At 37.4% G+C, this 21857-nt stretch overlaps 1 protein-coding gene across 4 annotated transcripts in view; it reads left to right on the top strand.

The window, feature by feature from the left end:
* The first annotated feature begins 7350 nt into the window (after positions 1 to 7350).
* Positions 7351 to 21857, top strand: part of Ppp1r9a (protein phosphatase 1 regulatory subunit 9A) — a 304758-nt gene continuing 290251 nt past the window's right edge. For 3 of the 4 annotated variants that reach the window (XM_027955448.2, XM_071612431.1, XM_071612439.1), the window contains exons 1-2: positions 7351 to 7414; positions 9619 to 11219. In XM_027955448.2, the coding sequence (XP_027811249.2) occupies positions 9825 to 11219 (1395 nt within the window). In that variant the 5' untranslated portion in view covers positions 7351 to 7414; positions 9619 to 9824. Of the gene's footprint in view, positions 7415 to 8251; positions 8326 to 9618; positions 11220 to 21857 lie in introns of those variants that run through there. The other variant, XM_071612436.1, reaches the window with a different exon arrangement.

Below are 21857 nucleotides of genomic sequence, written 5' to 3' on the forward strand. Positions count from 1 at the left end.
ATTTAAAGCAAAATAAAAGTCATCCTAGTAGGCAATAATAACCTTGTGATTTGAAAATCCCACAGAAGAGATCAGAACAGTTTTAGTGAGGTGATGATGATGATGCACAAGTTTTAGAAACTAAGCTTATAAGTAAATATGTAAGTTTCTGGGTGAACACTTAGTCGAGAGTATCTCAGTGTCAATTTTAAGCTTCATGTTAGATTTTTAAAGGGACATTTGCTTTTCATAAAATGAAACTACATCCCACAATAAATGACTATTTATTTATGCATCTAAGTGCCTCATTTGGCATTGCTCCAACTCTCCTTTGAGTGAGCACGTGGTAGTCTGTCATTTGGTATATTGCTGGCCTTGCTTAATTTCTGAGGCTCTTGAGATGAGTTTTATAAATCTGCAAAATATGAGTACTTTGCATAAATTACATTATTGTACACTCAGACATATAATTTATTATAAGCAAATTATTCAAGTTCCCCCCAAAATGTTAGATTAGATTATTAGATTCTAGAACAAAGCAAAAATTTTAAAAATTCACAAAATTCAGTTTTCTTCCCTTTAAAAGCTCTTACGGATCAAATTTACATTCCTGGCCAAGGTGATATCTTGTTTTTTATAACTATGCAATATAAGCAACTTCAAAAAGTTTAATTTATATCAATTCAATTTCATTTCACATTAATGTGTTTGTTTTTTCTGGGCATTATAAAATATAAATTTCATTTCCTTTGAGGATCCAGCAAATATGAAGTTGTTTACAACTGTTCACTATGCTATTTCTGTATTCACAAAATAAACAAGACATCTACATTTTTGTTTGTGTTTTTGTCAAAATCTAATATGGACAAGGAACAGCATATAGACTTTTTGCATAGATATTTATTACCTTGATGCCTACAGTGTTCCTTAAAAGTAACTTGGCAACGGGGTGGTGGCTCATGCCTATAACTCCCAGCAACTCAGGAAATGAGGCCCAGGCAAGAGGATTGCAAGTTTGAGGCCAACCTCAGCCACTTAGCAAGACCCTACCTCAAAGTAAAATAGAAGGGCTGGGGATATAGCTCAGTGATAAAATACCCATAGGTTTAATCCCCAATACTGTAAAAGAAAAAAATAGATAAAAGTAACTTGATAAATGGGAACAAACATTTGACTAGGAGTCCAGAGAATTATCAGAGGCAAATTCTGAAGAACAAAAAGTAGAGTTCTTTTTATCCTAGGGAATGTAGGTCTAACAGATTCTCAAATTGACATCTTGAACTCTGGGTGAAAACTTCATGTTCACCAAATGATTGCTAACTCATCATTCACTTTATGTGGGATTGCTGTACTAAGAGAATCCCACACCACAGAGCAACTTAAATATAGCATCTAATGTGTTTGTTCAATTTAAACAATATCTAATGCAGGATTCAGACACAAGTTTTTCTAAACTCCTTTTCTCCCTTTACTTCTACTTAGACTCTTTATTTCACTTTATCTAAAATCTTATAATTTGTTTGGAAGTTCTTTCTTTCTAACACAGCAAAAGAAACCTAGAAAGGATATGATCCTTCCAGGCATGTAAAATCTAATCAAAGATAGAAATCAAGGAGTGAAAACTTCTGTAGGAGCTTGCTCAAGCATCCAACTAATATTAGCAACATTTCCAGATAGATAATAGTAACCATTATTGTCCCAGGAAGATTTGCCTGCTGAATGAGAGTAAGTACTGGTTCATCATTCATGCAACTCAGAAATTAAATAAGCAATCATGTAAGGCATTATGACATATTTGCAAACAATTTGAAACAATATATAAAATAATGGTAACTGATAAAAATCTACGTTGGAGATCAAGATTATGACTGGTGGGGGAAGAACCTACTGAAAACTGAATAAACAACTTCAGAGCAAATTTATTGTTGAATTATTTCTAAGAGCAGATGATCACATATACAAATTAAATACAACTAAACACTAGAATTTGCTTAAAATAATATAAACTAGAATTTGCTTAATACAATAGAAACTTTGTTTAAAATGGGACTATTATTGGGGCTGGAGTTGTGGCTCAGTGGTAGAGCACTTGTTTATGTGTGAGGCCCTGGGTTTGATCCTCAGCACCACATATAAACAAATAAACGAAAAGATCCACTTACAACTAAAAAAAAAAATTTTTTAAATGGGACTATTATGAACCTCCTCAAGGAGCTTTTATCAGAAGAATTAGACTTGAAAAGGAATAAGATTACAGAAAGCTTTTATTTGCAAATAAAAGTGTTTATTTAATAGCAAAGTCACCAAGGCTAAAGCTATGAAATAGAGAAATTACAGAAATACCTGTTATTCTTTGATTCCTTTCTGTCAGTGTTCACTACTAAGAGTGTTTTGGATAACTATTTCTCCCAGTTTTGAGCCAAGAAGAATGATTCTAGCACAGGGCTTAAGAACTAGGCTCAGCATCTCTAGAGGTAAAAGACTACTGAATATGAGTTGCAGAAAAATGTCTTCAGTTTGAATCTCAATTTGACACATCAGTAACTATTCTTTCCAGGAAGGATCACTGTGCCTCTCTCATTTGTTTCAGTCTTAAAATAACAAATTGTTCTGAAGTCAGATTGACAACATATCAATCTTAAGAAAGGTGCAGCTTACAGGTGGAGGACTGGCAGAGAACCAATGGTAGAATCCCTGTTAGAGAAGCTAATCTGCTGAAAGTAAAATGAGCTCCTGTAGCCACATTTAAATACCTTAAGCTTGTATTTAAAGATGCAACTTGCACAACACTGAAAACTAAAAAGAATAGTTATAGCAGCTGTTGTTTCAACCTTAGAAGCAGTGACAGTAATGAGAACATCATACTTGTCTAGTCCAATAAAACTCTTGTTTATCTGTGTTTTGTGTGGGCAGCCAAATAAACTAATAATGGGGAAGGAGAGGAGGCATCACTATAGTCTAAACACTCTGTAAATCTACTGTGGTTTATTTGCAGAGCTAAGACATAATAACAACTTTAAAATGACCCTAAGGAATCACAAGGAGTTCTACAGTTTATTTCTAGTAGCAAATAAAAGCAAACACTCAAGACTTCCATGGACCTACTTTTAAGTTGAAAAACCAAGATGCTGAATGTGCTGTAGAATGGGATATGGATTAGATAATAGCTAAATTTTCAATGGCTTGACCAAGCAATGAGTGTAGATAGAAAGCCATGCTGAATTATTACCAATTTATTTGGGCAGAAATAATACCTTAATCTTAATTTTATAGCTAACAGCACAGAATAAGTCTGATCCTAGATATTGCTAACATTTTATTCTGAACATGAACCATGGACTCTATCGCTTTTGGAGAAATATATTCTATTTTACAATAGTAAGTGTGTGATATAACGAAGATTTAAAAGATGTAAACTAAACTTTTATGCTTAAATAGAGATGGTTGTTGTAAAAGGGAACCTTTAAGAAAACTTCAAGATCAAAGGCAACAAAGCAATGTGAAATAACCAGTTATAACTTCACTACCAATGTGAAATAACCAGTTATAACTACACTCTTCATAAGTAAGTTATCTAGCTGGGTGTGTTGGCTCACATATATAATCCTAGCTACTGGGGAGGAGGATCCCAATTTAAGGCTAGCCTCATGAATTTAGTGAGATCCTGTCTCAAATAAAAAATTAAAAAGATCAGGGATATAGCCTGATGGTAAAGCACCCCTGGGTTCCATCATAGTACCCAAAACAAAACAAGGTACCTCATCACTATCAACACTTTTTTAATAGTAGTATTGGTAAGGACACTGTTATGAATAAAATATCCTTTGGTATGATTTGGACCTAAAATGTCCCCCCAAAATTCATGTTTAAAGAGGTGGTCCCCAAAGCTGCAGTGTTCAGAAGTGGAGCCTTTAAAAGGTGATTTGATCACTAGGGCTCAGACTATGTTGGATTAATAATTTAATGGACTATTGGGAGGTGGTGGGTCTTTGAGGGCATGCCTTTGGGGCTATATTTTGTATCTAGCCTCTTTCTCTTGTTCACATTCTCTCTCTTTCTTTCCCAACCATCAGGAGGTGAGCAGCTTTGATTCACCATACATTCCCTGCCATGATCTCCCTCACCACAAGCCCAGATACCAAAGAGCCAAGTGACGATGGACTGAAACCCCTGAAACTGTGAGCCCAAATAAAACTTTCTTCATTTAAGTTGATTTTGGCAGGTATTTTGGCAGGTTAGTGACAGGTGACTAACACATCCTTTTATGCTAAATTATGTGTAAAATTACCTACAGGAATTGCTCTTCCATTACTTTGCCTTCTCCATGTAGAATAGTCTAAAGACTTTTAAGTTTGTTCTTTTCTCTTTCTCCATAAACTTCATATAACCAGCAGGTGAATTCCTGTTGTAAACTTAATTGTGATGGGCAGTCCCAGTTTAGTCTTTCCCTAGTCTTAAAACTTGATTCAGGCTGTGGTTAGGCCACTTTCACAGCTGCACCCAATGTTTCACTTACACACATAAATAATTTAACTCTTTGGTAACTCAGAATATCCATTATGAAAACTTTAAAAAATACATTAAGAAAATCCCTTCAGTTTGTCCTATAATCTTGTGGTCTATTTTTACTAATATGTATTTTATTGGTTTCAAAGAGAAAGAAAATAGTGTACAATATTCTACATGATTTTTATTTTTATTTTATTTGTTCTAATTAGTTATATATGACAGTAGAATGCACTGTGATACATCATACTTAAATGGAGTAATTTCTCATTCTTTTGGTTGTACATGATGTAGAAGCCCACTGGTCATGTGGTCATATATGTACACAGGGTAATAATGTCTGATTTATTCTACTATCCTTCCTATCCCCAGTCTACATGCTTTGCAAAAGTCTGAGAAATCATATATGAAATTGTAGACTCCCACCATCTGGAACTCATTTTGAATACTTTGTATGTCAATATGGAGGTTTATCTTTCACATTGGAACACAGCTCCCACCCCTTTTCCAGTTGCAGCAAGTAACATTGATGTCCTCTAATCCCAAATATATTAGTGGTCTACTGAACCAAGTTAACCTTTCTAAAGTGAATATAGCTCTCTATTTTAAAGAAAGGAAAATGGTGTCTAGAATACCACTGTCCAGTAGAAATTTCTGTCATGGGAATGTTTTATTTACAGTGTCCAATAGGGTAGCCAGTAGCTACCTATAGCTATAGAGCCCTTCAAAACGTAGGTAGCATGGCTAAATAACTAAGTTTTAAAATTTGATTTAGTTAAATATTCACACACATTGGTTTAGCACAGGTCTTGTAGGCCCTTAGAACATTCTAGGAAGTGTTAGAAGTGGAAGGCCTATCATGGACAATCTAAGAAACTTAAGTTATCATCAATGTTTTAAAAACCTTGTCATTCCTTCAGTATAAATTTTTCCAGAAGTTTCACATTTCAAAAAATAAGCCCAAACCAACCAAATTCATTAGGCTGCTTCTCTGTATGAATCATCCTTTTGCAAAGAGGTGTAAGACTGATTTTATTGCCAGCTCTGCCCCCTCTTCTACAGACAGAACTCAGTGATTAGATTCTGCATTTATTTAGGTTATTCTCCTAAAAAACCTGGTTTCCATACTGCAAATAAATGACAGGAACTTTTCCACTAGATTATCCCAGACAGCACAAATGTTCTTTCCAAAAGTGGAGATTGGAACCACAGCCCCCTCATGTTGCCTGTTACATCTGTTTATGATTATAGACATGACATACATGTTGTAGACAGAGAATGGCAATATCTTGGGAAAGGACTGAGAATATGGTGATGCTTAAAGAATAGGAAAAAAAAAATTCTCACTGTTCACAATAAAAGATCCATAGAATTGAGTAGCTAGAAAGTCCTTTTGAAATTGAAAGATTTTGTTCCCAGAGTATATAGATTCTGTGTACAGACTTGCCTGGGCTCAGACCCAGTAATAGTCATTTTTAGCTAAGACAGCCTTGGATAAGTTACAAATCCTAACCCTCAGTTTTCCCATCTGTAAAATGTAATGATCTGTTGGAGAAAACCTGCAAAAGACCTTGAAATGGGGACATCACTGTAGGTACAAGTGCTTTCAGATGGATGTCAGCTCTAGGAGTTTGGAGTTTACTGGTTCCAATTTGTACCTCTTACTAGGCTATTTCAATACTTAGTCAACTTAAGAAACTTACAGTGATGTAAATGATTCTTATCTATAAAAATGCAAATTTTGACTTAGAGGTAACCATTGGTTACCGCCCTATAGAACAGATAAGGTACCCCTCCCTTATCTGCTGTTTTGATTAACCTGGTTTCAATTATCCTTACCAGCAGTCAAACATGATCTGAGAACATTTACTGAAAACTTCTAGAAACAACTTTTAAGTTTTAAGTAACTTTTATTACAGTATATTGCTATAACTGTCTTTTGCAATGCACCTAATTTCTAAATCAAGCATTATCATAGGAATGTTTAGGGAAAAAAACCCCAGTATATGTAGTGCTCAGTACTCTGTCAAGTTTCAGGCATCCACTGGGGGTTTTGGAATGTATCCCCAGAAGATAAGGAAGGAGCTATTGCAATATGAAACATTACATTTCAGTGTGCTTCATAGATTAGGCAGTTTTGCCTCTTTCTTGATTGCCTGTAGATATGTGTTCTTCACATTTTCATTTGAATGAGTTGCAGTATATTGCTGGTTCCCTCCCTAGTTACCGAGTCAAATTAAATTTTTGACCTATGCTCATTTTATATTTCTACAGGAGTCATGTTTTGTACCTTCTTGATACAAAAAGCCTATGGGTCAGAACCTTGAGATTGGTTTAAAGGTTCATATTGGCAGTCTTGATCCATTTTATATTTTGCAGGCAGGTATAATACTTCTGACATTTTGGGAGATGGAGAGGGAAGGACTAGCACTTATAAAAGGGTTCAAGCCAGAGCGGGTAGGCTGAAAGCCTCTTCCCAACCAAGAAAGTCAGAAGCCTTCCTTACCCCTTTCCTTTTAGCAGTGGAACCCTAGGATCAAGATGGGTAGTATACTGGCCAGGCACAGTGGCTTAGATAGAGGTCTTAGATAGAGTGGGGCCCTAGGTCTTGGTCTTCCAGACAAGGGCAGTGGCCTAGATTGGATGCCTTGGGGGACATGGAGTTAACTGCCCATGAACCAGGGGCCATAGTACCGGTTGCCCAAACCCAGTTCCGGAACCGACACGGGCCAGGCTCCGGAAGAGCAGGCCTTGTCCCAGGCCAGAGAGGCCCCTCGCCCACGGCCGAGGGGGTGGGGCGGCCTCGCCTCGGGCCGGTGCTTTTCGCCCTCCGTTGGCCGCCAGAGGCTCCCTCTCTCTCTCCCTCTCCTGGGATTTTGCTGCTGGGTTCCCTCTTTCTGCGGCCCTAGAGTTAATCCTATCAGCCGAGGTGAGGCACCTGTTACCCCGGGCCTTCCTTGCCCCGGCGGCCTGTCCTTCATTATACCCCGGCCTCCCCCACTGGCCCGAAGGCCCGGTGTGGGTGACGCTGCACGTGGGCCAAGCCCCTTCCCGGCCGGCGACCCCGACCCCAGGCCGGCCCGAGTGTGCTAGCGCATCGGTGCCCAGCCGCCACCGCCCGCCCGCAATGGCGTTGGGGAGCGCCGAGCGCCTCCTGGGGCCGCCCGCCGCGGTCAGGGCGCGCGTGGGGGCCGGGGCGAGGGTGGAAGCGGCCGCCGTAGCCCTCCGTGCGGCGCCGTGAGGAGCGGGTGGTGGGCACCCAGCGGGCCGGCGCCGATCAGCCGCGGCCACCGCGGGGCGGGGGGGCGCAGTGAGCTGGGTGGGAGCGCGCGGCCGACCCTCCCGCCCGCGGCGCTCCCGCTTGGGTAAGGGGGAGGCTGTGCGCGGGGCGAGGAGCTGGGGAGGGAGGAGATGAGCAGGAAAAATATCGGCATGTACAAAGGCTGAGTTGCAGGCTGGGGGTGGGGGTGGGCTGTGGTTGGGGAGCGAGAGGTTGAAGGATCCGAGGCATTATCAGTGGGATCTATTGTTTTCTGGCACATTGGGAGGAAAAACAAAGGGATTTATTATCATTACCCTATAATTTTCTTTCTTTTTCTTTTTCTTTTTTTTTTTTTTTTTTAAATGTGGCCAGGGAGCTCGTCTCTCCCATGCCACACTGGGATCCGCCTGGCAGCCGCTGGGAGCCGCAGCCAATGTGTTAGGACTTCAGGTGCTTCTTGGCACAAAGCTAGACTGCGACCTCCTACCATAGCGCTTGGCGTCACCTGCTCTCCCGGCCCTGCCCCGGGGCCGAGGGATTGCGTCCCGAACCAGGCTTGGGAATCCGCTGCCTCTCAAGTTGGTGTTATTTATGTTTGTCTTTTGTGAGGGCAGGTTTTGAATCCCCAGCGGCCCCATCGCCCCCGCCTCCGCCCCCTCGGGCTCGAATTGGCGGGGGAGGGAATGGGGTGTGTGAGTGGGGAGAGGGGAGGGTGTTTATGGCCTTAAAAAAAATGTCAGGGTAAAAGGAGATTGTCGATGCTTTACAAAAAAAAGAAAGGGGGGGAAAAAAAAAACTGGCACCACACTCTTCAGCCTTTCTTGTTTGTCTGCATGGGCCATGCATGCATGCTGGGCCAGGAAACGAGTTCTGAGACGATTTAAGTGAAAGTGTGTGCTTCCTCAACTGATTGTGCGTGAGGGTGATGTGGTTCAGTCTAATATTAAAACAAAACAAAACAAAAACAAAATGAAAAATCTTTAGAATGGTATTGTCTGCTCTTCAGCAGATCTTGAAGTATTTGATTGCTAGCATATTGATATAAAATCCAGCTGTGGGCTAGAGACCAGAAAGCATGCATTGCTGTTGTGTTTTGAGTTTGTAATAAGTTAGAGGCAAGAAGGAATAAACAAATCAGGGCTGGGAGAAGAGATGTCATGGTATATTTGCTTTCTGATTGTCACATTCTTATGCATTCATTCCGGTGATGTCTACGTCCCACTCCATAATTATATATCCTCTGTTAGAAAACTTCCAAATATTGGCTATAACTGAACTTAGAGTGAAACTTATTGACATTCAAGAACTTCTTTCTTGTTTTGTTCTGAAATTGCACTAGTGTCACTTTGGGGATGCTGTAGATGAGAATATTGGACCAGAGAGACTGAAATAAGCCAATGTGGCATGTTCTGAAGTTTGTAAACATAGATTCCAAACTTTTAACTGTACTTAAAGTAAGTTCTACCTGAGTATGGATAATGCCAAATGAAATTAATTTTTCTAGACAGTTTGATGATTTCTTAAACATACTTGAATTGCCTGTTTCTTTTAGGGTCATTTGCAAAAGCATCCAAAATGGGCTAAAATATTGTTTTCAAATGTACTTAAGTGTAATGTGGGTGGGGAGGAGGTGAGCGGGGGAGGGAGGGAGGGGAGTTCCATAGGGATCTCCAAATTGTGCTTGATACATTTTTGTTACCAGACCAATAAGAATGATAACTTTTAACTTTTTGATTTTTAACTTTCCATTTCAATAAATAATTTCTTCTGCTTGATATGTGGCTAAACCACTTGGACAATAAAGTGTGTATTAGTTGACTAAACATAAATTCAAGTACATGGATTCAGAAATTCATTCTTTTCTATTACAGATGAACCTCTAGTCTTGCTTTGAAAAAGCCATTTTGTGTAACTATTGACTGAATAATTTCCTAATACATTTGTTGGGACGATCACTGAGAGTATGCCACTTGAGCGGCCCTTTTCTTGACCAAATACTGGTGATTAGAGAAGAGAGTTTTTTTTTTTTTCCCCCCTTGATCATTATGAACATTGGCTTTTCACCCTTGAAGTAAAAATGTTGAAAGCTGAGTCTTCAGGTGAACGAACCACTCTGAGAAGTGCCTCTCCTCACAGGAATGCATATAGAACTGAGTTCCAGGCACTGAAAAGTACCTTTGACAAACCCAAGTCAGATGGGGAACAAAAAGCAAAGGAAGGGGAGGGCTCCCAGCAGAGCAGGGGGAGGAAATATGGCTCCAATGTCAACAGAATTAAAAACCTGTTTATGCAGATGGGTATGGAACCCAATGAGAATGCTGCAGTCATTGCCAAAACCAGGGGGAAAGGTGGACCTTCATCCCCTCAGAGAAGAATGAAGCCCAAAGAATTTCTGGAGAAAACAGATGGCTCAGTTGTTAAATTGGAGTCCTCTGTATCTGAACGAATTAGTAGATTTGACACAATGTACGATGGCCCTTCATATTCTAAGTTCACAGAGACCCGAAAGATGTTTGAGAGAAGTGTGCATGAGTCAGGGCAAAACAACCGCTATTCCCCAAAGAAAGAAAAAGCTGGGGGGAGTGAACCACAGGATGAGTGGGGTGGTTCCAAGTCCAACAGAGGCAGTACTGATTCCTTGGACAGCCTTAGCTCCCGAACCGAGGCTGTCTCCCCAACGGTGAGTCAACTGAGTGCAGTATTTGAGAACACCGAGTCCCCCAGTGCCATCATTTCTGAGAAGGCTGCAAACAATGAATACTCAGTGACTGGGCATTATCCTCTGAATTTACCATCTGTTACTGTTACAAATCTTGACACCTTTGGCCACCTTAAGGATTCTAATTCTTGGTCTCCATCGAACAAACAAGGGGTTGATACAGAGGATGCTCAGAAGAGTAATACAACTCCAGTACCAGAAGTGGCTCCTAAAAGTACCTCTCTAGCTTTGTTACCTAGTGAAGAGATACAGCAGAGCCAGGAAGCCGAGGACTCCATATCTAACCAGGAGACTCCGGACAGAATTGACAAAGATATTCCTGAAGAGCCTTGTGCTGAAAATAAGGCAATGCCAAAGTCTGATATCCTTTCACCCCAAAACCAACCTTTAGGAGAGGCTGAAGCTAATTCTGTTGGAAGTGAGGCAGCAAAGCAACAGAGGAAAGAACTTGCAAGTGGTGATTTCACCTCTCCTGATGCTTCTGCATCCAGTTGTGGAAAAGAAGTACCTGAAGACTCAAATAATTTCGAGAGTTCCCATGTGTATATGCATAGTGACTATAATGTGTATAGGGTGAGATCCAGGTATAATTCAGACTGGGGAGAGACAGGCACTGAGCAGGATGAGGAGGAAGATAGTGATGAGAACAATTACTATCAGCCTGATATGGAATACTCGGAAATTGTTGGATTGCCAGAAGAAGAAGAAATCCCAGCAAATCGGAAAATTAAGTTTAGTAGTGCTCCAATTAAGGTAAGTTTGTTTTCTAAGTTTTTTAGTGTTGTGGCCTAACTATGTAGAATAGATGTGACAACTACTAGAAGTTTTTTGTAAGGAATTCAATAGTGTGGATGTGTACACCTGTTGGCAGGTGATTTTAAAAGTTTCGGTTTGGAGAAAGATTACATTTCTTAATGTGCTTTGTAGTGGCATAAACTAGTATTGAATGATATGAAAGTTGAAGTTTGTGAGGTACATTCCACTGGATTGGAGTATGAACAATAGAAGCACTGAAAATCAGGAGTGTCAGTTTGAAACAGAACTGCTTTAACAAGTGTCACTTAATGTTGCCTCTAAATAATAACCTGAATCTACGCACCATAAGATATGAGGTATAAGGTACATTGGGTGAGTTATGGTAACCTTGAAATCTCTTTATTTACTTGCTTAAAAATATCTGAGTTATTACTTACTTAAGTGTAAGTGGATTGTGAAGAATGTTGGAACTTTTTTTCATTGCTGCGTAGTAGTGAAAATTTGATTTATGGAAGTATATTAGTTGACTGAAATACTTTCATTGAAAAGCTATGACTGTAAACAGATTTGATTTCAGAATTTGTTGTATAGCTCTAAAGTGAAATTTTGTGAAAAAAAGCAAAATTGATTTGCCATTCATGGATTTAGTTTTACCTCTTAAAAACTGGATAAATGCCAGTTGAATTCAGAAGCTGTATTCTAATGACTTCACTTAGTTAATATTTGGTATAAGAAAATAGCACAAAGTACATCAGCAGCGGGTATTGGAACATTATAACATTATTAGTGGATAGTGGCAGCAGGGGCAGGAGGTGGTCGGTTGAGTATCAGAATCCCCTGGAGTGCTTATTCAAAGTGTGCTTGCCCACCAGCTTAGTTCTCAGATTCTGGCATGCTCTCCTTGGGGAATCTGTGGGGTGGTGTGTAGGGGGAGTGTTATGGTGGCAAATGTGTAGTTTGAAACCACTTTTTAGGGGCTCCTAGCTTACATCCTGTGTATATATGATAGATTTGGAGTTTGGTGTCATATATTTAAAAAATTTCTCCTGAAAATCTAGAATTGCTGTTATTTCTCTTTATGAACTTCCATATATAGCCATAAGATATAGAATTTACATAGAAATACCCACAGAGAAGTCTGATTGCTTTAGTTATGAAATGCTATTTTGAAATAAAGTCATATTTTATTAAATTATTTTCAGCTGTTGGCAGGCAAATTTTCATTTTAATAGTGTAAGGCATTAAGTTCTGGATCAGAATGGATCATGTCAACTTAAACTGTTTGAAATAAACTTGAATCGTGAATCTAGTTTGAAAGTAAGCTAAGTAGGGTGCTTATCCACCTGCCAGTGTTCTTTTCTTTCCTTCCCATTCTCCACTCTCCTTCCACTTCTAGGCACTGTCCTCAAAGGCATCCTTCCCTAAAGCCTGTCCAGTGAGCACCCAAATTTCACCATTCATGCCCCTTTTGAACATGGTCTTTCTATCCTTTAGGAAGAAAGCAACAGGATTAAATCATTTCACAATGGGCAAAGCAGGAATAACTGAAATAAACTCTTCAAGGAGTTTGTTAAAGCCAGCAACTGACTTTTTAATAGGGGGATAGCAGTTTATGAACCATTTATTAAGTAGAACATTAGCCACTCAACTCTCTGGGATGCTCACTGTGTATTTGGGTCCTGTGCTGCACAAAACATAACTGCATGATATTAGATTTTAATTGACTTTAAAGGATTTATCATTGAAATATGTCTGTTCATATCTGGGAAGAAGCCAGCTTTTTGGGTACGATATTTTGAAAGTCAAGTGCTTTTTGCTGCTTTTGCTCATAATAGTGTTTTACCTCTTAATTTTCATATAATAAATAAATTGGATTTCTGAATAGATGGAATGAAAATAGATTACGTGCATTTAGGTTTAATACATTTCATGAACTTAGATCAAGCTTACGAAGCAAACATAACGCCCTGCTTTTTATCAGGCAGTTAACAGGACTAGTTGGAGTGGATTAAGTTTTCAAACAGAAGAGTCATTATTAGCCCTTTTGTAATGAATGAGACAATTACTCTTTCTTGTTTCCGTTGTTTGACATGCAAGTAGATTCGCTTGGAAATTTTGAAAACTGCTTTCTGTTGGTGATGGTGGTAGCATTTGGTTATTCTCCAAATAAGATTTTTTTTTTTTTTTTTGCCTCCGAGGGTGGTAATACTTAATTAAATTAAACAAGTATTTTGGGAAGGCTTATCATATGTGATCTTTCATGCTGCTAGCTGCAGAAGACAGAAAAATCTATAAGGTTAGCCCTTTGCTCTGTGACCTTATAGAGGCAATTCTTAAACACATTATATTTAAAACCCATATAAGAGTGTACAAAACTGTGTCAAAATGTCTAATGTCTGGTGTGTTCTTTAGCAATACATGGATATATTCAATGCGCAGAGTGAAAGGGATTTGATAGATTATTTGGAACAGAGTATATTCAGCTACCCCTGTGTGTGTTTCCTTATTCTTTTCATAAAGCTTTATGGAATGGGAAATTAGGATTTCCAAACAAAATCTTTTCCTTTGAAATTTAAACATACTTTGGAAGCAACATGGTACACATATTCTTTATGGAAATGATTTTTGAAACTTTTATGTTCTTTTCCTGATATTTTATTCCTTACTCAGTAAAATAGTCCCAACATCTTTAGTGTTTTTGTAGTTCTTATTTATGATCTTTGCATGTGTGAATTGTCCTCGGTGTCTAGTTCACTTCTTTTAAAGATATTACCATAATATGTCTTCAATCTGGACCTAGAAAAAGAAAATAATAGCTGATCTTTCCTGGGTAGCATAGTCCCAGTACTTGTTAATGACTTAAAAATAGTCAGATGATATTGTTGGCCAGCAGTTAGTATAACTTCCCTCTGTTTCATGGGTACAGTTCTCTCTTATCGGATAAGTTGATGTCATGGAATATTCAAATGGGATTAATAATAGAAAATGTAAAATCCTCCTTCAAGATATGGACGGGAAGGTGTTATGAATCGAATTAGTTTGAGATGTGGAATTATGCTTTCGTTTTCAGGAATTTCTCAGAGACAAGGGATTGAATTAAAGTAAATGTGTCTAGAGGAATCAAGGATAGACAGAGTGACATTTGTCATTATTTTTTCTTTTACTCCAGAACAGTTACTGAGCCCCTCATAGGTACCAGGAACAATGGGATGTACTGTAGCCTTCCCAGTTAGGAGTCCCTGCTAGGTGGGAGGAGTGTAAACCATGAACAAGGCTTTTCAGGCTCATCTCAGTTCTGCTCTTGGATGACCCTTCTGAGGTTACTGTTGCCTCATGAAGGAAATCATAACCCTTTCACTGTTACTGATAGTCTTTAGATTGGTATTCTTGAAATATAGCGTTTTCTGAAAAAGTAGATTTTCTTTACTTCCAGGAAGGAGGAGAGTGCAGAGTTATTGTTGCTGTGTGTTGTGCTGTACTGGAGTGTTTTCTCAAACTATACAGAGCTTTAGAGACCTAGAGTTCAAAGGAGGACCTACAAGCAAAGTAAGGCTTCTTTAAACCTGCACGATAGCTGTCAAATATGGATCTCTTTGTATTCTCTCCCACTTTTGGGGCTCCCAGTCTCTTCCTGGTATGTGCAGTCTTTTATTTAAGATGGTATTCTGAGCATAGTTTTTCTGAGATCCAACTTTTTATCTTTGTGGAGGCTTCTTTTTCTTACAGTTTTGTCAGTGCTTCTTAAATTTTAATATGCATATGAATCACTTGGGGATCTTGTTAAAATGCAGATTCTGTTTCAGTAGGTGTTCTGTGGGAAATTACCTTCATGCAAAGGTTAGCCTCCAAATACAGTACCAGTCAAGCACTCAGAGGTTATTGAATAGAAGCATTCAGCACTCAAATTACAATGCTTGAATCTCTCAATTTATCAAATAAATTTAACGCACAAATCCAGAAACAAGAACAAAACCATGGAGTGAGTTAGTTAACACACTTAGATAAGGTGCAAAGTTGGTAGGACTCTACTGCCTGCTTCCTGGCTACATAGTGTTCACCTCCCCTGTCTCTCTTTCCCATTCGTCTTTTCTATTGGTGGTGTGGTTATGAGGACCAGAGTTAATATTTGGGCCAAGATTACACTGATTAATGATGTGGTTCCAGAATGGGACCATACTGAGAATCCTTAGTGGATGGCTTGATATGGAGGTGACATCCATCCGAAATAGAAGGCATAATGTCAGTTCAGACATGGCATAATGATGAATTAGTCTTTTTATCCCTTTCTATTAGTAATCTTTTTTTTTATCCCCATTGTATCTTTTTTAAAATTTTTTTTTTAAGTTACAAATGGACACAATACTTTTTATTTTGTTTATTTTTATGTGATGCTGAGGATCAAACCCAGTGCCTCACACGTGATAAGCAATCGCTCTACCACTGAACCAAGACCCTAGCCCTCCCATAGTATTTTATTCTATTTTTGCAATGTCATTTGGGCTACTAACTTACCTATTTGTAATATATATATATTGAATTCTGCCTTCATCTCACCAGCTTCCATTCTCAGGTATCTATACTTAACTTGTGAGTGTTGCCTTTTCCTCATAAGCTGTAAGCTTGCTTACCATCATTTAAATTGATCACTCCATATGAGTTTCATTTATTGCATTTGTTTCTGTTTTTCTTTTTTCCTTTTATTATTATTATTTTTTTCTGAACCCAGGGCCTTGCATATGTACTATATAAGTGCTTTACCTCTGAGCTACACCTCCAGGCCCCATTTGTTTTCTTGACAGAATTTAATATCCTCAAGTAATATAGCAAATTCATGGAACAGTAGGTCTGGAGTGGGGCCTGAGATTCTACATTTCTAACAACCTCTTAAGTGGTACTGATGCTGTTGGTCAACAGACCCCTTTTTGGACCAAGAGTTTGAAGCATAGTCTTCTGACTTCTGAAAGGGTTGGTTTGGTTTAAAGAAAGACTTTTTTCCCTTTATAGCAAAGTATTTTAGAGGTTTGCTGGCATTTATAGTAGGAAGATTTGAAGTTTCTTTGCTTTTCCACATCATTAAGTATCTTCCTTCTAAACTTTCTCACAAATGAGACTAGTTGTTAGATTCATGGGTTTCTTTAAGATGCCAGATTTTGGGGGAAATAACTTTCTGTTATATTCATACATTGTTTACCTTAATAACCCAATTACGTGCTCATCGGGAGTGATTTGATTTTAATCTTATTTGTATTAACTTTTATTCTACCATCTTGCTTTATCACTAAAAAGGAAAAGAAGTTTAGGCATTTGTAGAAAAATACAGTTAGATGTAGGATAAATTGGGTATAAATGAAACAAACATTGTGCTATTAAACTCTGAAAACAATTTGTTGGTTTTGGTGCCATTATCTTATTGACTTGCTATTCTTTCTTATTTTTCTGTGCTTTTTCACTTTGGACCTATTTTATTTTGTACTTTTGATTATATTGCTTATATTTTACAGTTCTCATTTTGAAAAAAGAAGAAAAATGTTCAAGTTAATCTTTAGTTTTCTCCCTGGTCACTTTTGGTTCCAATCTCTTTACTTTGGTGACACAGAAATTTGGAGTTGAAAAATACTTAAAGGTAATCTAATGTAATTTCCCAGTCACTTTGGGAAGCCCTTCAATAGCATATTGCTGACAGATGATCTTTTAGCTTATGCTTGAATAATTCTACTTATGGGAAGTTTATTTCTTTGAAAGGTAAAAGGAAAATTACAAGAAAGGGCAAGCTTGTGTGTGTGTGTGTGTGTGTGTACACTTGTTTTTATTTATTAATTTTAATTAGCAAATTTTTATTGAGATAAAATTCAAATAACACAAAAACTCCTTGATTTAAATTGCAAAAGTGGTTTTCAGTATATTTACACTGTTGTGCAGTCATTACTATTATCTAATTCTTTTAAAAAAATATTTTAAAATATTTTTATTTTACACACAATACCTTTATTTATTTATCTTTATGTGTGCTGAGGATTGAACCCAGTGCCTCACCCGGGCGAGGCAAGGGCCCACCACTGAGCTACAACCCCAGCCCCTATTATCTAATTCTTGAACATTTTAATTGTGCCAGGAAGAAACTCTGTGTCTGTTAGTAGTCTCTCCCAAATCTTCTTCTTCCATCTTCTGGCAAACAGTAGTTTACTTCTTGTCTCTATGGATTTGCTTCTTCTAGACATTTCATATAAATGGAACCAGGAACATGCTCTTTTAAAGGAATATAAGAAACATGATGAGTATGACTTGGGATATGTTAAATTTAAGAATCTCACTATAGGAAAGTCTAGGTAGCAAGGACAAAAGAGTTTTTGTAATGATGACATGGTCTAAAAATTAAATGGCAGGATGTGGGAGCAACAAATGTTGTCTACCTTTTAATGGAATTTCATAGAAAGAAGACAGGAAGCCGAGGAGACAGAAGAATCCAAGAAGGAAGGAGGAGATATGTAACTGAGGAAGAAAAGGTTTATGTGGCAATGAGGATGATTGAAACAGCTTCCTTGATTGGGACACTGCATTTCTGTTAACGTAGTCTAAAACACAGCGTGGAGTGTTTGATTCAGCACAGAATTTCTTTAAAGGCAAAAATTATGTTAATACTGATTTTCATCTTTACATTGGTCTTTTCTGGGAAGAAGGAACCCTTATTATTTTTTGGTGATCTGATATTTATTTCTCTCCGATTGCTGTGTGTTACTATTTTTGGTATTACTTTACATTGATTGGAATTATTTATGGGAAAACATTAATCTTTATTTAAAAAATTTTTTTCTTGTTCCTTAAATATGTCAATTTAGATTTCATATGCCCATTTGCTATTATCTCTACTGCAGCCATCTATGAAGATGAGTGATTTGAGGCAGGTATTTATGTAGTTTATTTTATATTGTTTGCTGAAGTACAGTATCTGTTTTACTATTAAATATTAACTAGTCATAATAAAAGTAACACTAAGAGTTACCTGATATTCTGTGAACTTGGACAGATCTGACTCTTGAGACCTTTGATTTCTTGTTATTGAGACTCTTTTACTTGTCATTTATCTAAGATCCTTTCTTAGCTTAGTATTATGTAATTCTCTGATTACATATTTGTACTAAACCATAGTCATGATTGTAGTATACCATAATCATATTTGTACTAGACCATAATCATAAATATTTGTGCCTTTATTTCAAAGGAAAATAAAACATCTTTTGGATATCTTTTGTTGAAATATTAAAATGAAAAATTTGTATTAAATTGCTTTTGAGATTGTTACTTATACTATAGATTATATTAAAAATCATAAAATAGTTTAAGTTTTAAATCCATTGGAGAACATATTTATGGAGTGAATTTTTAAAGCAGCTTAACTTTTGAAAGTATGGGTTGAACTGTATATTCAAACATCCTACTGAGGAACCTAAGAATAAAGAAAGAAATGTTTTGTAATATAGTTGCTGACATATTAATTGCTTCGCTCACTTTTGTTCTGGAAATAGCTTCATAATACAGTTCAACATGATTGAAATATTGATAATTTTTTGCACGATTGCTAAATTTTCAGCCTAATTTCCTATTTCTTTCTTACACACCTGTCCTTACAAAGAAGCCACTGAAATAGCCAGAGTAGAGAGATACTTGGAAATTTTATAGTGTTGAAGGAGAAGAGTTTTGTTCTTTGCTTCTTAATCTTTTTCATTGGGATTTTAAGTCTTTGTAGAGTTAAGACTATTTCCCACTATTTCCCATGTATTTATGGATGCTGATGATCTCCACATATTTATGGATGATGATAAGTGGTTTTAAATCAAACTGCTGACTGTATCTCCCTAATTTTTAAGTTGGATAATGAGTTTTATACTGGGGAATGTGAATCTTACAAATTATTTTCTATGCCAGTTGAAATGGTAGGCTATAATGGGATCTACGGTGGTTGGTAAGGGTCAAAAAGGTAAACAGATCTTGGTCTTGGGGGTTTCTCTCCAGGAATGGCCAGGTGAGAGATTTCCAGAGTAGGAATTTTGGGTTTGTCTCTTGATACCTTTGGACTAGCATGGCCCTTAAGAAACTGAGTGACTTTGCTTTGAGTCTGTTACTATATAGTGAGGCGTACTTTTTCTTTTAGCCATGTTAGATTTTTCCTCCCCAAATACCCTTTTACTTCTACTCCTCTTTGAAAAATGTGCACAAGCAGAGCTTTATGAAAGTATATTCATATCAGAAAATTTATGTCTAATCTTGAATGTGAGAATTAAATAGAACTCAAAATCAGAGGTCCATTTTTAGGCATTCAAAGACTTCCTTCCACTGTAGTGGACTTCAGTAGAGGAAATGGAAAAACAAGTTTTTTTGGTTAGTTTTTAGATCTACTTTTTAAAAGATCCATATAAATATACATGTATATTTATAATGTATTATTAAAAATACAATATAAAAATGTATTTTTTAATAGCAGGGATTGAACCCAGGTATGCGTAAGTCACATTCCCAGCCCTTTTTATTTTTTGTTTTGAGACAGTGTCTTTCTAAATTGCTGATGCTGGTCTTGAATTTGAAATCTTCCTGCTTCAGCCTCTTGAGTTGCTGGGATTACAGGCATGAGCCACCATGCCCAGTATGTCAATGCTATATTGATAGGTTCTTTTTTTTTTTTTAAAATTTTAAATGTTTTTTTAGTTGTTGCTAGACAATTTATCTATCTATCTATCTATCTATCTATCTATCTATCTATCTATCTATTTATCTATCTATGCTGAGATCGGATCCAGTGCCTCACTCATGCTAGGCAATCACTATACCACTGAGCCACAACTCTACCCCTTGATGGGTTCTTTAAATACTTGTTTCAGATAAAATGGATGTATGAAATTATTTCATAAAGGAAATAAAGACATGAATTTACATTTTTCATTACTCAACTGATAGATAGGGACCATATATATATGATCTATACACTATCTGTTCATTTCCTTCTAAACTCCCCCCCCCCCCCCCCCCCCGGGAAAGTCAGAGCTGATTGTAGGAAAAAAATGTTGTTGGGCATCTCCTGGGGATACCAATATTGGTTCACAAATATTGAAACATCTCTTTGTTTATTTTTATCTTTTAAAACCCTGATGTTAGCCAGGTACTATGGTGCCGTAATCCCAGCTGCTTGAAAGACTGAGGTAGGAGGATCACAAGTTTGAGGCCAGCCTCAGCAACTTAGTGAGATACTGCCTCAACATAAAAAAATAAAAAAGGTCTGTGAATGTAGATTAGAGATAGAGTGCCCCTGGGTTCAATCTTCAATATCATAAAAATAAATGAATGAATAAAAAAAACCCAAACTGATTGTAGGATGTTTGAATTATCTTTTTATCTATCAATACATAAAATGGGTTTATTTTGTAGAACTTTATTCAGTAGGTACAGTAATAAAGTATGGTAATTTAAATTGTATATCCATCATTATATAATATGCTGTGCTAAAAGCATCTATTTTCTCTTAGAAATTATAAGATTGATGGCTGAGGCTGTCACTCAGTGGTAATGTACTTGCCTGGCATGTGTGAGGCACTGGGTTCCTCCTTAGCACCACATATAAATAAATTAAAAAATGTCCATTGACAACTAAAAAAATATTAAAAAAAAAGAAATTGTAAGATTGAGCATTAAGCCCCCAAATAAACACTTAAACAAGTCTTATGAAAAGTGAAGGCCGGACCAGAAATTAAAATCTGTGAAGTATCAGGGAAAGCTAAATAATGATAATTGTCTGAGTTCATTTTTCATTATTCTAACAGAATGCCTGAGACTGGGTCCTTCATAAAGGAATAGTTATTTAGTTCATGATTCTTTCTGGAGGCTGGGACATCCAAAGGCATGTGTTGGCATCTGGCAAGGGAGTCACAGCATGGCAGAAGGTGAAAGGGCAGGAAAATACTTGCTAAAGGGCAAAGCACAAGGCGTGCTCTAGTTTTTTTTTTTCTTTTTTTGGCAACTGGGGATTGAACCACTCCATCACTGAGCTATATCCTCAGCCATTTTTATTTTATTTTGTGACAGCCTGGGCAACTTAGCCTCTTAAGTAGTTGGGATCACAGGCATAGGCCACTATGCCTTGTTAAGGTACACCCTTGGCATTATAATATCATGTTCTCTGAACTACCAGTGATCCCACTTTTAAAGGTTCTACCTGCCAGAGCTATCATATTGGGAATAAAAGTTCTGCATATTACAAACCATAGCAATGATGTATATCAGGTCTTTACTGCCTTTTAAAATGCTACATTAGTATTTAAAGGAAATTAACCCTATATACTTTTTTGGGGGACGAAGTGGTTAACATCTAGAATTATCTATGATTATTCAGAATTAATTTCTTATTCATTTATTTTTACAGTACTGTGGATTGAACCCAGGGGTACTCTACCACTGAGCTACATTCCCAGACATTTTTATTCTTCATTTTGAGACAGGATCATGTTAAGTTGCTGAGGCTAGCCTCAAACTTAGAACCCCTTGCTTCAGCCTTCCAAATAGCTGGGGGTTACAGGCATGTGCCAGCAGGCCTGGTTTAGGATCCCTTTCTAGAAATAAAATTATTAGCTAAAACATTTAAAGCCCTTG

The sequence above is a fragment of the Marmota flaviventris genome, chromosome 1 (assembly GCF_047511675.1).
Source record: "Marmota flaviventris isolate mMarFla1 chromosome 1, mMarFla1.hap1, whole genome shotgun sequence".
In the NCBI taxonomy this organism is placed as follows: Eukaryota; Metazoa; Chordata; class Mammalia; order Rodentia; family Sciuridae; genus Marmota; species Marmota flaviventris.